The sequence below is a fragment of the Megalobrama amblycephala genome, linkage group LG14 (genome assembly GCF_018812025.1).
Source record: "Megalobrama amblycephala isolate DHTTF-2021 linkage group LG14, ASM1881202v1, whole genome shotgun sequence".
Classification (NCBI taxonomy): domain Eukaryota; kingdom Metazoa; phylum Chordata; class Actinopteri; order Cypriniformes; family Xenocyprididae; genus Megalobrama; species Megalobrama amblycephala.
In genome coordinates this window covers 35,605,507-35,622,060 of record NC_063057.1, presented here as the reverse complement: position 1 = coordinate 35,622,060, position 16,554 = coordinate 35,605,507, and the positions used below count along the sequence as shown (strand labels likewise).

The following is a 16,554-nucleotide window of genomic DNA, read 5'->3' as shown; positions in this document are numbered from 1 at the left end:
TACTGAAGACAGTAAATCAGGACACTATAAAAGGAACATGAGAGGCTGTGAGGATGACAGAGCAAGAGCTGGAAACAAACATCAGTGAAGAATGAAGGCTTTAGTATGTATACTGCTGCTGTTGGAAACCTTTGTGTTTGTCGTCCAGCAGCAGGTAGATGGAGGACTCGACACTTTGAGAGCTGAAGCTTCAACTGACAGACAACAATACTGCAATCTGGGCATCCCTGACATCCATGCAGCACTGAGAGAACTGACCGCCACCGTTACAGAGCAGAAAGGAAACATCAGAGAACTGACCGCCACCGTTACAGAGCAGAAAGAAAACATCAGAGAACTGACCGCCACCGTTACAGAGCAGAAAGAAAAGATCAGAGAACTGACCGCCACCGTTACAGAGCAGAAAGTAAACATCAGAGCTTTAGAGACGCAACTGAGGGAACAACAGACATTTATCCTGGAAGAGCTGAACAAGAAAAATGAAGGTACTTCACCAAAACATTCACTCTTTTATCAATGATCCCCAAAGTAAAACACCAATGCAATACATTGTATAGTGTAAATGTTAGTGTAAAGTTGAGTGTATACTGTGTAATTTGTGTTATCTATTACAATAATCAGTGTAAATGTCATTTAACAGATTCTTTATTCCTCCAGAAATGTCAAATCTTACTCAGAGTCATGTGGAGGAGTTGAGAAAGGAAAATAGAGGTGAAAGTGTGCTTGAATGATGTTAAATTCAGTGTATTCATTCTCAGTGTAATACAGTAATATATCACAATATTGCTTATGTTTTTAACAGACAGAGAAATAGCTTTTTCAGCTTCAATGACAGAATCTGGCATTGAATATATTGGTCCTTTTACCACTGAAACCACACTAACCTACAAGAACGTCATCACAAACATAGGGAACGCCTACAACCCAATTACAGGTAATTATCAATGAAATGGAGTCATAAAACTCAGTTTATAGTAATGAAAACCTTCTGCTCCATTCAGACCTCTCTGCAGTTGTGTAATGTGGATAAGAGAATTAAATGATCTGCCATCTTTCAAAACTATTACACAGTGTGTTTGGTAATTAAGCAATCATACAGGAAACGGCTGATTTTGTATCTCGTTATTTGATTTAGGTATTTTCACAGCCCCACTGAAAGGAGCGTACATGTTCAAAATCTCTGCATATGGTCATGGTGGAATTACAGCAGCTGCAGCCATTTTTAAGAATGGAAAGCAGGTGGTTACAGCATATGATATTCAGCCTCAGGATCAGGATCGGTTAAACGCCTCAAATGGAGTTGTGTTGATCCTGGAGGTTGGAGATGTTGTCTATGTGAGACTTTGGTCTGGCACGAGGATAATAGATAGCCAGAATAACCACAACACTTTCAGTGGTTATCTACTGTTTCCCTTAAGATAACAGGAGCTTTGCAGAATGTGATTCCAATAATTCTGAACCTTCAGTGTATGATTTAAGATGAAAATGATGAAGAATTATTAACATGTGAACCTGTATTAATGAGGACTAATGTGTGTTTGAAATCTGCAATAGATTACTGTATAAAAGTCTGAGATGTATATACATGCAAGTTTGTATAAAGAGTTTTAACACTGAGACGAACAGGACCAACAATAATAATAATAATAAAAAGTTTAATTTATATAATGCCTTTCCAGAGCTCAAAGTGCTTTACAAATCAAAACATGAATTACAGTTTTTGCCCATTGCTTGAACACTATACTTACAAAACTGAACACCAATCAACCAGCTACAAAAAGGCCTCAGTTAAGCCATTTTGAGAACTTTGCAAGTATGGAGAGCAAGAGGTGGAGGCAGAGGAAGAGGAAGACAAAGAGATAGAGGAGTAGGACATGGTCAACATGGCTATGCACGGAACAATATTTCAGATGATATTAGAGCAATGGTGCTGGATCATGTGGCCAGACCCAAACAGACGGCAGGATCTATAATCCCACCCATGCATAATTGGCCTGTTTTCCTGTATTTACAGTAGTGTATTTTGTTTAATATTTGTATTATTTTTGCGTTACTGCATTTACTTTACTGTACTGTAAAGTATAGTACTGTGATGTGCAGTATTGAGTTGTCATTTGTAACCTTTCAGTACTTTCATTTTTGGTTGTTGTGAAAACCTTTGTTGGAAAAAAAAACCCAGAACAAAAAAAAGTGTTGCATTGAGCCTCACAGAATGCTAACTGATGAACTGAATAAAAACAATGAAAATTAAAGACTGCAGTGTTTTATATAAAGTAGACTAGTGTGTTGCTGCTGATCTGAAAGTGTATTCATATGATGCAAGTGTGTATCATTTTGTCATCAGAGTTACATTTTGACAAAGGAATGTTAGGTTTTGATAGTAGAGTTTCAATTCGACACAGATGTGAATGGTATATTTCCCAGTGTTGTGTCTTGTTTACTTGTGTGTAGAGTTTTGGCACAATGAGCGAAGTTTTGCAAAATTTGTTCAAGCAACAGGCAAAAACTGTAAGAAAAACTGAAAAATACAAGAAACAATACAGTATACAATACATATCAAACATCACAGACAATCACGGTATCTGAATCAAATACATCTGAATCAAGTGAGAAATATATAATTATCTGACCAAAAGTCCAAGCAGTATCAGAATATTTTCATTCAATATACAGTAAACGATTGTAGAAGTAGCATTGTGAACCTGTGGAAGTAATTAAAAGCCAGAAGGATTTGAGAGCCCACTGTGAGTATGTTGTGGCTCAATGGCAGTAGCTGTGAAATCACATGATTCCATCAAACAACAAGTGGCTGTGGAGATCAAAGGGTTACTGTCCAGATGTGTGTGTCACATGGAGATGCCTTATCTCTAAGAGTGAGCAAGTGTCTTTGAGAAATGCTGAGTAAGGCCCAAATTAAAGGCTATGTTTTGAAAACAGACTAATTAGTAGAATTCCACAATTAAATGAAACACAAGGGGAGTGGGGTTCAATGTTGGGAAGCAGGTGTGGCGATTGAGCTGTATAATCATTGGTTAAAGGTGCTCTAGAATGTTTTTTTTACAAGATGTAATATAAGTCTAAGGTGTCCCCTGAATGTGTCTGTGAAGTTTCAGCTCAAAATACCCCATAGATATTTTTAATTAATTTTTTTAACTGCCTATTTTGGGGCATCATTAACTATGCACCGATTCAGGCTGCGGCCCCTTTAAATCTCACGCTCCCTGCACCCCCAGGCTCTTGACTATAAAACGGTGCATTTACAAAGTTCACACAGCTAATATAACCCTCAAATGGATCTTTACAAAGTGTTCGTCATGCATACTGCATGAATGCGTCGCAGCGTTGGATCATGTGAGTAAAGTATTTATTTGGATGTTTACATTTGATTCTGAATGAGTTTAAAGCTGTGCTCCATGGCTAACGGCTAATGCTACACTGTTGGAGAGATTTATAATGAATGAAGATGTTTATGAATTATACAGACTGCAAGTGTTTAAAAATGAAAATAGCGATGGCTCTTGTCTCCGTGAATACAGTAAGAAAGGATGGTAACTTTAACCACATTTAACAGTACATTAGCAACATGCTAACGAAACATTTAGAAAGACAATTCACAAATATCACTAAAAATATCATGTTATCATGGATCATGTCAGTTATTATTGCTCCATCTGCCATTTTTCGCTATTGTTCTTGCTTGCTTACCTAGTCTGTTGATTCAGCTGTGCACAGATCTAGACGTTAATACTGCCTGCCCTTGTCTAATGCCTTGATCATGAGCTGGCATATGCAAATATTGGGGGCGTACATATAATGATCCCGTCTGTTACGTAACAGTCGGTGTTGTGTTGAGATTTGCCTGTTTTCCGGAGGTCTTTTAAACAAATGAGATTTACAAAGAAGGAGGAAACAATGGAGTTTGAAACTCAACGTATGTCATTTCCATGTACTGAACTCTTGTTATTCAACTATGCCAAGGTAAATTCAATTTTTGATTCTAGGGCAGCTGATAAGAAAAAGGTATAAAGATGGGGACTCAAACAAAGACATTCAGATCTCCTGCAGATATCTTGGCTTTGTTGATTTGCTCAATAAAGTGTCATTTTGACTTCTGGAACTTCAGAACTCTTGAGCTTCATTTGTAAGAAAGGGATGATTTTTCCCCACACAGCAGCAGGAGCAGTAGAGTAAAAATACAGCAACCAAAGAAGTACCTCATGGAACAGCACACCAAGCAACCCACATCAAACTGCACTGCAAACACCACAGAGTCCAAATGAGCACAAACTCCAGGACTTCGAGAGTCAAAATGTGCCACTTCTAAAGCTACCCAGGAGAAGGAGCAGTCTTCCCTTCTGTCGGCATCAGTCCATGTCGATTTCTGAATGAGATTTATACGGACTGCAGCTGACTGACCGGCAGCAACGTCACGGTGACATCACTGTATAAACGTATACTTGACGGCAACGTCGCCTTACAAGACGCCTGATACATATGTTATTTCCATGGATGCCGTCTTATACATAGGCTGTTTCCAGGAACATTGCCTTACAACACGTCTGATACATACGTCGTTTCCATGTATGTCACCTTTAAAAGTTTACATTAGTAGATGTATTTGTTATAGGCTATTGCTTTAACAGTAATTAGTTAACTAACAAGTGGCAATAGTGCGTAATAATTTTAAGTTTATTTCATGTTTGAAATATGAGCAATATGACATGAGTAGTCAGTACTCGTAATAAAGGAGTAATAGTAATAAAGGAACGAGCGTATTACCTGCATCTAGCTTATATTCTTCAGGTCAATCTTATATTCATAATCACAAAATCAGTTTGAATGTCCGCTGAGGAAAGCAATATCTTTGTCTTTGTCCTTTTAAACATTTAAGACATTCCCATAACAGCGCTAGTCATTGCATTTGTCAGTTGCGTCTAGTAAGATGTTTCCTTGTTTCAGTCCATTTCAATATAAAAGTCTTTGCGACTGACTGACTCAATCATAAAGACAGTCTTTGATGCCATCTCATGGAGTATTAATGTAAATTTCACTGATGTCGAAATCACTAATGGACTCTTCTCAATAACAAAAAATATGGAATGTTATTTATATAAAATATTATTTATTGAAAAATAACATTTAAATAGCCAACAATAGCCATTATAACAGTATAAGAAGTAAAATAGGCAATAAACACAAGCAAACAGTTCAGTCAAACGTACAAAAGCAGGACTCTAGTTAGTACAGGGTTTAATTTCAATGTAAATATAAAGTTATGAAACTTAAAGGCCAATTCACACCGCCCCGACGACGGCCAACAAACACCAACAAACGCCAACGAACAAGTTGGCCGTTGGATTTAGAATTCTATGAGAAAAAACTGTCATGTTCACACCGCCCCAACAAACACCGAACAACGAGTGACGTCTGACTGGGAAACTGCGCTGCGGTTGGTATACCCCCCACCCCCACCTTTAAGTTGGATGCCAACGTCAGTCGTTGCTATGCAACCATGAGCCGCGCTCTCAATCGTTTCTATTATGAGCGCGCTTGCCTAAATTACAGTAAAAGCACTTGACTTTAAGTCACGAGCGTTGATTTAAACCACCGAAACGCGTCCGATAAAACCATTAAACATTACCGATGCTCAAACAGCATCTTGGACAAATGTGGCTCAGGTGTGTGAGCAGAAGCGCTGCAGGTGTCTGTCAAGAAACAGAAGAGTGTACAAATGTATTCAGGGATTGTATTTGTTCAGTACAGTGTTGTTCAGTGCAAGATTTTAATGTTATTTAAGCTAACATAAAGAAAGGGAAAATACTTCCACTAGATGTTAAAAAGTAATAATGTATGTAACAATGAGAGATTTTTATTATTTGGCAAAATAAAGTTGATATATAGCTCCAGTTTTTGGTTTATTTCTGATCCCTCCATGCCACAAGTGTAGCTGGTTTTGTTTCTAAATTACTGATTTTTTTTATTCCATGCACCATGTTGGATGTGAGAAGTCGCACCAGACTATTTCAATTAATAGTATTATATTAGCTAGTAGTATTATATTAGTTTATTAGTAGTTTTATATTAGTAATAGTATTATATACTCAGCAAAAAAAGAAACGTCCCTTTTTCAGGACTGTGCATTTCAACAATAATGTTGTAAAAATCCAAATAACTTTACAGATCTTCATTGTAAAGGGTTTAAACAATGTTTTCCATGCATGTTCAATTAACCATAATCAATTAATTAACATGCACCTGTGGAATGGTCGTTAAGACCTTAACAGCTTACAAAAAGTAGGCATTTAAGGTCACAGTTCTAAAAACGCAGGACACTAAAGAGACTTGTCTACCGACTGTGAAAAACACCCAAAGAAAGATGCCCAGGGTCCCTGCTCATCTGCGTGAACGTGCATTAGGCATGCTGCAGGGAGGCATGAGGACTGCTGATGTGGCTAGGGCAATAAATTGCCATGTCCGCACTGTGAGACGCCTGAGACAGCGCTACAGGGAGACAGGAAGGACAGCTGATCATCCTCGCAGTGGAAGACCACGTGTAACAACACCTGCACAGGATCGGTACATCCGAATATCACAGCTGCGTGACAGGTACAGGATGTCCAGGAACTTGCAGGTGTCTTGGTGGAAGAGTGGGGTAACATCTCACAGCAAGATCTGACAAATCTGGTCCAGTCCATGAGGAGGAGATGCACTGCAGTACTTCAAGCAGCTGGTGGCCACACCAGATACTGACTGGTACTTTTGATTTTGAGCCTCCCTTCATTCAGAGACACATTGTCAAACATTTTTAGTTTATGTCTTATGGTGTTGACTCTTTTAGTGTTCATACAAATATTTACACATTAAGTTTACTGAAAGTAAAAACAGTTGAAAGTCAGAGGACGTTTCTTTTTTTGCTGAGTTTATAATCATATTACACTCTGTAACAATGAGAGACACACTGCTGTTTACATTTAGTATGGTAAATAAGATAGTATAGGTATAAAAATATTTTAGTAGGCCTAATGAAATTTGAAGTAAATGAGAAATAATGCAAAGGAAAGTAAATTTTCTGAAATGTTGCGCTTTCTTGTGCTTGAAGGTTAATATGGCCCTCCTATGAGGTGTCAATCACAGAAATGGCCCCCCGACAATTTGAGTTTGAGACCCCTGCTATATGAGTATTCAAGTTAATCTAGAATAATATGCTTTTAACACAACATCTAGTCAACATCAGTGCTATTGCTATAATTTGGATGGTATAGTATCATGAGCCACAAATAAAGTCTTGTGACACTCATGCCAGGCGTTATTGTTGTCGAGTTTCCGCACGGCGATTGCTTTGGGCCGGGCCTAGTCAAAGTCCAGGGCCGTTTTTTAGTCCCAGTCCGTCCCTGCATCTCATATTTTACCCGCAGATTTTTGTCTGTAGTGCTGGAATGTCTTGCGGTGTTGGTAAAAAATAAAACACCTAATTTCAGGTTAAAAAACTAACAAATTAATTTCAGGTTAAAATGCATTGTTGTAACGTGCATTACTGAGATTGTAATGAGTATAATATTACCCAAATTTTATTAGTAATGCATTGTATTACTGTATTACAGCAAAAAGTAATATATTACTGTTGTAATGTGTTACTCCCAACACTTTCAATTGAGAGAGAAATGGTTAGCAATAATTTTATTATAATTTACATACTGAGATGGCGTATCTTAGGAAAAAAATGTTTTTAATATTTTTTGTTATTTTCTAAATTGCTCATATCTGATTTATCCATGTATGTTGGTAATAAATTCAAAATAAATGCAGTAACATTTCATATAAATAATAAACTTTTTTTGCATTCAGATTTCAACAACTGTGATGTCCCCTTCAGGTCACCATACCTTACTCATGACATGTTCGGTTCACTTAGTTTTATCATGGCCATGACATATTTACTCTAGGGAATGTGACAAGTCATGGCCACGGGATCGTTTTGGCGAGGTATAATGACATCCTTATGTTTTGTCCATGTGATGTAAAGTTGTGACCTCGAGATCCTATGTTGAGGGAACGACATCCGTTTCTCATGCCCATGACTTCTTATGTCCAGGACGCCTCCACGGATACCGCTGGATGCGTACAAAATGCCTGGAAAATGATATACGTGCAGAAAAAGAGGATGTTCGAATGATTTTAAAAGAGCTTGATCCAGAAAGTTCATGTCGGCAAAACTTTTCTCAAGGACCCAATTATATTTGGCATGTAGATTCTTATGATAAACTCAAACCACATGGAATCTGTATTAAAGGGTGGACAGATGGATTTTCACATAGAATCATCTTGCTCAAGGCAGAACACACTAACAGCAACCCTGAGTGTGCCGCAAAATGTCCACGAATTATAAGATGCGAACAGAGAATGTGATCATGCGTGACATCCACATGTTCTTCAGACGAAACGATGTTGATGAGCATATTTCCAGCATATTTTTTGGAAATCTGTTGTCGGTGTTCTTCTTGGCCACTTGTAGTACATACTCATTTCTTTAATCTCTCAAACAAGTTACTTTAGCTGTCTGTATTTTCCAGGGAATGATTGCCACAGTTGCCACTCTGTCCCAGTAACAGGGAATGTGTTTGGCTAGCTCTGTCTCTGACATCAGTGGTATTACAGATGCATCAATCTGTTGAAAGAAACAATTGAAAAATTAAATCAAGTACACTGAAAAAACTACAAAAGCATTAAATGGTAAGCTTTATTTCCTTGCATGCCAATGTGCATTGGCTTGTTTATTTACACAAGAGGATTGGTCTTCCCGAACAACATACAGTAATGTGCTTTGGCTTGTTGCAAACAGCAAAAAAATAGGCTTTACAATGACATAAACGTATGTATATTGGATTGTATTTGGCCCAAAGTTTAACAATTGCCACCAGTAGGTGGCGGCAAATGACCGTGTAATGAGTGAGTCATTGATTAATTCTGTAAAATGATTCATTCAAACAGCTGATTTATTCCAGAATAAGGAAGTCGTTTATGAATGGGCACTGAAAATTTGACTCAACCGATTTTTTTCAAAATGTTGAATCATTCAGTAATGTGACACTACTGAGTGTTAAGTGCTGTGAGAGGATGTGGTTCTGATGTTTGTAACTATATTTTTATTGCTGAAATAGAAGAAAAACGGTCACTATTGCTCCTAAAATGTAAGTGACTTAAAGGTGCCGTAGAACGTGTTTTCAAAAGATGTAATATAAGTCTAAGGTGTCCCCTGAATGTGTCTGTGAAGTTTCAGCTCAAAATACCCCATAGATTTTTTTTTATTAATTTTTTAACTGCCTATTTTGGGGCATCATTAAATATGCGCCGATTCAGGCTGCTGCCCCTTTAATTGCTCACGCTCTCTGCCCCCGAGCTCGCGTCTGCCTTAAACAACATAAACAAAGTTCACACAGCTAATATAACCCTCAAAATGGATCTTTACAAAGTGTTCGTCATGCAACATGTCTAATCGCGCAAGTATGGTATTTATTTGGATGTTTACATTTGATTCTGAATGAGTTTGATGGTGCTCTGTGGCTAAAGCTAACATTTCACACTGTTGGAGAGATTTATAAAGAATGATGTTGTGTTTATGAATTATACAGACTGCAAGTGTTTAAAGGTGCCCTAGAATTAAATATTGAATTTATATTGGCATAGCTGAATAACAAGAGTTCAGCACATGGAAAAGACATACACTGAGTTTCAAACTCCATTGTTTCCTCCTTCTTATATAAATCTCATTGGTTTAAAAGACCTCCGAAGAACAGGCGAATCTCAACAATATTGGCATATGCCAGCCCATGATCGAGGCATTAGACAAGGGCAGCCAGTATTAACGTCTGGATGTGCACAGCTGAATCATCAGACTAGGTAAGCAAGCAAGAACAATAGCGAAAAATGGCAGATGGAGCGATAATAACTGACATGATCCATGATAACATGATATTTTTAGTGATATTTGTGACCCGATCTGGCGAAATGAGTCGGAAGTCGCAACGTTCTATTTTAAGATATGGGTCGATAATGTGGAAAAACAATGAAAAAATCGATTTTTTTTTTTTAAAGCTAATTTCAAAGAACAGACTTTCAAAAATAATCTCCCAAAGTTTCGTAGTCCAGATAATTGAGTAAAGGTATTTAAATGGCTATTAAATTTGACATGGTTTTACTAAATTCGCTGGAAATGAACTTCTCAACTCCTCTCAATCACTTATGAGCATTTCCCGGTATCCCCTGAAACGTCATTATCTCTGCTCTACAAATATGGTGTTATACGTTGTATAGAACCAATCAAACAGCTTAGAAATGTAAACACACTGACCTAAACGGTGATTTTTAACAATGGGAAGCCCCGTTTCGACTGACAGGCACGCGATCTGTCCAGCCATCCTCCTGTCAGACTAGCGCGCCTTATAAAATAAAACTCCCATTTGCGTGTCTCTCTTTAAAAGCCAATACAATTTGAATCCATATAGGTAGCAAAAAAAATATTTTTGCATACAAAACCAAAGACTTTAAACTTTTCATATCAAGCCTCCAACATGCTTCTGTTGCGTTGTTTTCACCCTCTAATGAGTCTGAGTAATATGCGTTTACAACAAAAATAGCACAGCAGCTAACTGAATACAGGTAGGCCTATGTATATTTCACGTGCTCATAACTTCATGAAAAATGCACAGATCATAAAAATCGCACATCAATATTTAAAGCAGATTCTCAAGATTAAAATGAATCCAAAATCAATATAATATATTGCGTTGATCACAAGATATTACTCACGGAATGATTTAACATACTTGGCTAAAAACATGTCTCTCATCTCTCCGGGATGCAGTGTGTATCCAATGATCCCGGACCCATCCATGTTCGTTTTCCAACGTGGAATAACACAAAATAGATATCATTTTAAAGCTTAGAATCTCATCTTTTTAATGCATCTAACCATTTTGAAAAACTCCTAACGAGTGCTGAGAAGCACCTCTAAACCGGAGTTTACCGCCCGTTGGCGCCACCTGGCTACGGAAAAAACGAACAATAATTTTTCAAACTATTCTTTATTAGCCTGGATGCCAGCCGAACTTAGCCCCGCCCATAACATTTTGAGGTCGGGGAGTTCGGTCTGGACTCGATCCGTAGAGGAGTAATTATGCCCGAACAGAAACTGTTCGGACCAATCACATTGTCAGGGCGATGATTGACAGATTATCACCAGAAACGTAATCAGCCACGTCATCAAAGAGCGCTTGGGGAGTTTGATTGACAAGCGATCTAACCAATCAGAACGCCGCATCCGCCATTTTGTCCGACAAAGCAGTCAGTAGTTAGAAGATTAACCTCGGTGGAGTTAAACTTGAAAAATTGTGCATATTGACGTCTTTCTGCGTTTGAAACAACATTCATTCTCATGTTCATTCATGTTTATTTGATGCTATAAATGGACTAGTAGGAAGAGATGATCGGTTCACGAGCCTCTTGAGCTGAGGCGCTACAGCAATCTGTCACGATCATGGTCACGACACATTAAAGAGCCACAAAACGGTTTTTATTGTTTGAATTTTTTTAATAACTACACAGTTTGAAAGCTGGGACTTTGTTTAATATCATAAGTAACCTGCTCTGTCTCGTCTGTCGATGTGTTGTCAGTTTCCTCTTTGCTCCGCAATGTATTTTCCACTCTGTGTGGCGTGACAGCGCCACGGCTTGTCGGACAAAGCAACAGTAACTAAGGGGGCGGGTCTTTGCGAAAGGTCAATTAGTTTACAACAATGATGGCTGTTGAAGAACTGAGATGTGTAGATTCCGCCATCGCGTCCGTTATAGAAGATATCGACAGCGCATTAATTTTAAAAGAGGAACAGAGGACCGCGATCAAGGCATTTGTCGATGGGAAAGATGTCTTTGCCGTCCTTCCTACGGGGTTCGGCAGAAGTTTGATTTATCAGCTGGCCCCGATGGTCGCTAAGCAGAGTTCTGTTGACAACTATGCGTCGCTCAACATCCGTCACTTACTCTGTAGCTCTGATTGGTTGTAGGTCTATCGAATTGAGGTCTTTCCTGGATCGGTTGAAATACGCCCCCATAATCAAAGCCCAATGGAGCAGTATCAGACTCATATTCGAACTAGAATTGAGTATGACCACGTCAGGCTAATTCTTTATGCTATTACCACGAAATTTGAACCAGATGCAGCTCACATATAGTAGAGCATCACCAAAAAAGAATTTTTTAGCGATCTTATTGTGTTCCTGAGTTATCCCATGTCAAATAAAAAAAAGAAAAATTATTTTTAAAAATTATATATATATTTTGTCTTTTATCAGCTGTTTCTCAGCAAGAAAATGTCCAAATGTAATGTAATTTATATTTTCTTAAAATTTTAAATGTTTTCTATCAAATGATACCTACCTTTTGACTCTCCTTGCTAGAGTTTTGGAGTTATGAGTCTTTACTTTTGTGTGTGTCGCTCAGGAAAAAAAAAAAAAAACCTCTAAAAAAGCCTTCAGGTTAATTGTGGAAAGGGTTAATTCAAATAAATACTTTAAAATAATTTGAGCTTCAGCCTGGTTTAATAGCATTTATATATATAAAAAAAATGTCTTTGGTCAAATTAAGCTGTAAAATAAATAGTTTATCCTTTAAATGCAATGGATTTTGAAAGATATCAACAAAAAAACGGGCAAAAAACTTTAAAAGCGATTTTCTCAGGTTTTCAATTGGAAAAAGAGGGCAGACGACCATAATTAAAATGGGTATATCTTTAAAACCATTCAAGGTATGACTTTGACTAGGATATAATTTTAAAGCTTATTGTCTCATCTTTCCATTGATACCAAAATCTCAATTTTGAAATTTGGGTCACTGTGACTCATTTTGCTGGATCAGGTCACATTTGTGAATTGTCTTTCTAAATGTTTCATTAGCATGTTGCTAATGTACTGTTAAATGTGGTTAAAGTTACCATCGTTTATTACTGTATTCACGGAGACAAGAGAGCCGTCGCTATTTTCATTTTTAAACACTTGCAGTCTGTATAATGCATAAACACAACTTCATTCTTTATAAATCTCTCCATCACTGTGTAATGTTAGCTTTAGCCACGCAGCAAAGCCTCAAACTCATTCAGAATCAAATGTAATACATCCAAATAAATACTATACTTACATGATCTGATGTATGCATGCAGCATGCTCGAACAGCATGTTCTAGGGCACCTTTAAAAATGAAAATAACGACAGTCTTGTCTCTGTGAATACAGTAAGAAACAATGGTAACTTTAACCACATTTAACAGTACATTAGCAACATGCTAATGAAACATTTAGAAAGACAATTCACAAATATCACTAAAAATATCATGTTATCATGGATCATGTCAGTTATTATTATTTAGGGCATTCTGGGGGTAAAATATCAGGTAAGTACGGTCGCTTCAACCCACGGAGTTGCAAAACAACAGTGAAAAAGTAACCCAATTATGCAGGAAAATCACAGACTTGGCAACACACACAACAGAAGTAAACAAGGAGGGCATTAAAGTAAGTGATTACGCATTTATTTATAGTGTGATCTATCTCAGAAGCCAGCAAAATTATGCGCAGGCAATATGAAAAATAAAGACAATAACCAGGTTTCCATCCAAGGCTTTTTTTGCGAAAAAAGGTTTAGCGTTTAAAAATGTTATATATAACTAAAATGTCTCAAACTTCGATACAATCTTTTTCACTTATTTCACACAAATGACTTTGGAAAACAAAAATTGAGAAAAGGGGTAAATGTGCTGTCACATGACAGAATTAGCCTATACGCAGCGTCCGTGTTCGTGTTGTTGCTTCTGTTAAAGCACCGTTTATCCATAGTTCAAAGATGCATCACAAGGATGAGGAAAAAATGAGCAATATGTCTGTCAAATTAAGGAAGACTGTTGGAGTTTTCAACGCTGACAAAAAGAAAAGTAAAATAAAATACAAAATTTCTGTATCTACATAAATAAAATGTCATAAAATCATAAGTCTGTCGGCGCCGATGGCCTCATGGGCAGCGCGCCGACATGTAGCGCCAATGCGTTTCTGGCGACCCGAGTTCGACTCCCGGCTCGTGGTCCTTTCCCGATCCCGTCCCCCTCTCTCTCTCTCCCACCTCGCTTCCTGTTTGATCACTGTCCTATCATAATAAAGGCAAAAACGCCAAAAATAAATCTAAAAAAATAAAATAAAATCATAAGTCTGTTTTGATTTAATTTAGTTTTAATTTAACCGTTTCGATTTAATGCATTCTTGGACACATCAAACTGCAAGTTCAAGGCGTTAAAGACTGTTCCGATATGGCTGTTCACACTGCGGTCACATTACAAAACATCTGACCTGTATCGGATTTAGTACCACACATGAAAGTGGCACAAATCAGAATTGAAAAGATCAGATTCCATGTGGTTTATACTGTTCACACTGTCATGGGGAAACAGATACTGTATGAGTCACATGTGGGCAAAAAAAAAATCTGATTTCGGCCACATTTACCTGCAGTGTAAGCGTAGCCAAAGAAACTGAGGACAGGTAGGACATGAAAACCGATCAAAAGCAAACTATAGACAAAAAGAAAACGTGACAGTATTGCATTGAAACTGATAGCTAACTTTCAGAATTTGTTGTTTTTGGAAAAGTGCAACAAAACATTGACCTTTTTTTCTCCTAGTAGTAAAGGGCCAACTATCGTCAGTTATGCTGAAAGTTATATAGGAATTAACAATCAAAAATTACGCTTTTGATGTGACTCAAACGTTAAAACAATAGGCAAAGTCCTTGAACATGGAAAGCAATAGAAATTACAAAGTTTTGGAAGTAAGCCAAGTTTAATTATATTCCCCCACAAAGATAAATGTTTTGACGTATCCCGCTTTGAGAGGAACGTAGGACACAGGCAGGAGAGAGCCCATCTTTTGTCTAATATCTGTGTTTTCTCCCAGTGTTCCAAAGCAATGGACACTGATTGTAAAAGGTCAGGAGAATTTTATCTTCCACACTAGCAAGCATGAATAGCCACTGGATGCTGCGCTGCCAAAGAAAACGAAATTGAATTACCTGCGCATGTGAAATGTTGAGCATCCGGTGTGTGAGGTCTGAACGCATTCTGATAACGGAAGTGATCTCTCACACTCGTTGAAGTATACATGCGAGACATCACTTCCAGCATCAGAGCACGTTTTCAGACCTCACCAACTGGATGCTCGAGGCAGTTGGACATAGTGGTGTATTAGAGGAAAAAAATGATATAAATACTGTTCGGTTTCTCACACAAACCGATCGTTTCGTGTCTTAGGACATCAATGTGTCGTCACGAGCCACAGGGTTTTATTTGGATTTGTCTGTGCATGTTTTTTTGACTCTTTATACATTATTTGTTATCATGTGTAGAAACCGTGACATTTTATCGGGTAACAGTGCAGACTCAGAGTAAAACATGTTGTAGTTAGATTAATATGTGTACTGTATAGTGTTTCCTTGTGCCATTAAACTCTCTAATTATCTAAATACAAGTGATTAAAAATGAAACCTGTTCAACCTATTGTTAGTTAATATTTAGATCATTATCATATGCAAATATGAGTTTTGAATTTGGCAATACAAGTTTATTTTGTTTAGCACATTTCAACAAGGCAATTCAAAGGGCTTTACATAAAACATAACAGCAACAGGTCAATATAAAACAGTATAAGAAGACATTTGAAAATGCTTTAAAAGAGCTAAATTGAAAATAAAAACAAGATAAAACAGGAGAGTAAAAGTTACAGTGCAGTGTAATAAATTAATAATTATTCCAATTAATAAAAGGCAGAGGCAAACAGTAAATTCTTTAGCCTTGATTTAAAAGAATTAACAGTTGCAATTGGACGTCAAATTGATGTCAATGTTTTTTCTCGACATCAGTTGGACATCAGTGTGTGTACATATACAGATATAAAAATAACAAAATCTAAATTATTAAAAAATAGCAATTAAATAAATCCTTATAAAAAACTTTTAATATCAAAATCCTCATTCAACCCTGATGGTGTATTTATCTTTGTAACAGCTTCCTCTCATAATCACCCCCCCTCAATGTTTTTTTTTTTATTTATGTATATGTGTGTGTGTGTGTGTGTGTGTGTGTATACATATGTAATGTTTTTTTCTCCCACATGAGCCTCAAGGTGTCTCCTGTTTCTTGAGTCAGGTTGATATTAAGCTGAACACCTGATGTCTATGAAGAGTTGAATGTATGCCACATGTTTATTGCCTGATGAAGACCTGTTGGTCGAAACATTGCATTATTTAATAAATTATTTATTGGAGCAGTTATTTTCAGTGTGTGAACTTCACATTTCTTTTTTCATTAACTTTACAGAATAACCATTATTTGCTTCTTTGTAAAACAACATTTTTCAATAAAGACAGTTACATTACAATAAAGACCTTTCACAAGTTATTTGTGTCTTCAGTTCTGTAACATATTACTGTCAAACACAATACATTCACCTTTTACAGGATTTTCA

General features: G+C 37.2%; 1 protein-coding gene across 3 annotated transcripts in view; it reads left to right on the top strand.

Moving 5' to 3' along the window:
• LOC125245016 overlaps window positions 1-16,554 on the top strand; it is a 104,572-nt gene continuing 88,018 nt past the window's right edge. Inside the window, exons 1-4 of one of the 3 annotated variants that reach the window (XM_048155440.1) lie at window positions 1-485; window positions 658-711; window positions 803-934; window positions 1,136-2,252. In XM_048155440.1, coding sequence (XP_048011397.1) covers window positions 92-485; window positions 658-711; window positions 803-934; window positions 1,136-1,422 — 867 coding nt within the window. In that variant the 5' untranslated portion in view covers window positions 1-91 and the 3' untranslated portion in view covers window positions 1,423-2,252. Of the gene's footprint in view, window positions 486-657; window positions 712-802; window positions 935-1,135; window positions 2,253-16,554 lie in introns of those variants that run through there. The other 2 variants (XM_048155441.1, XM_048155444.1) reach the window with 2 other exon arrangements.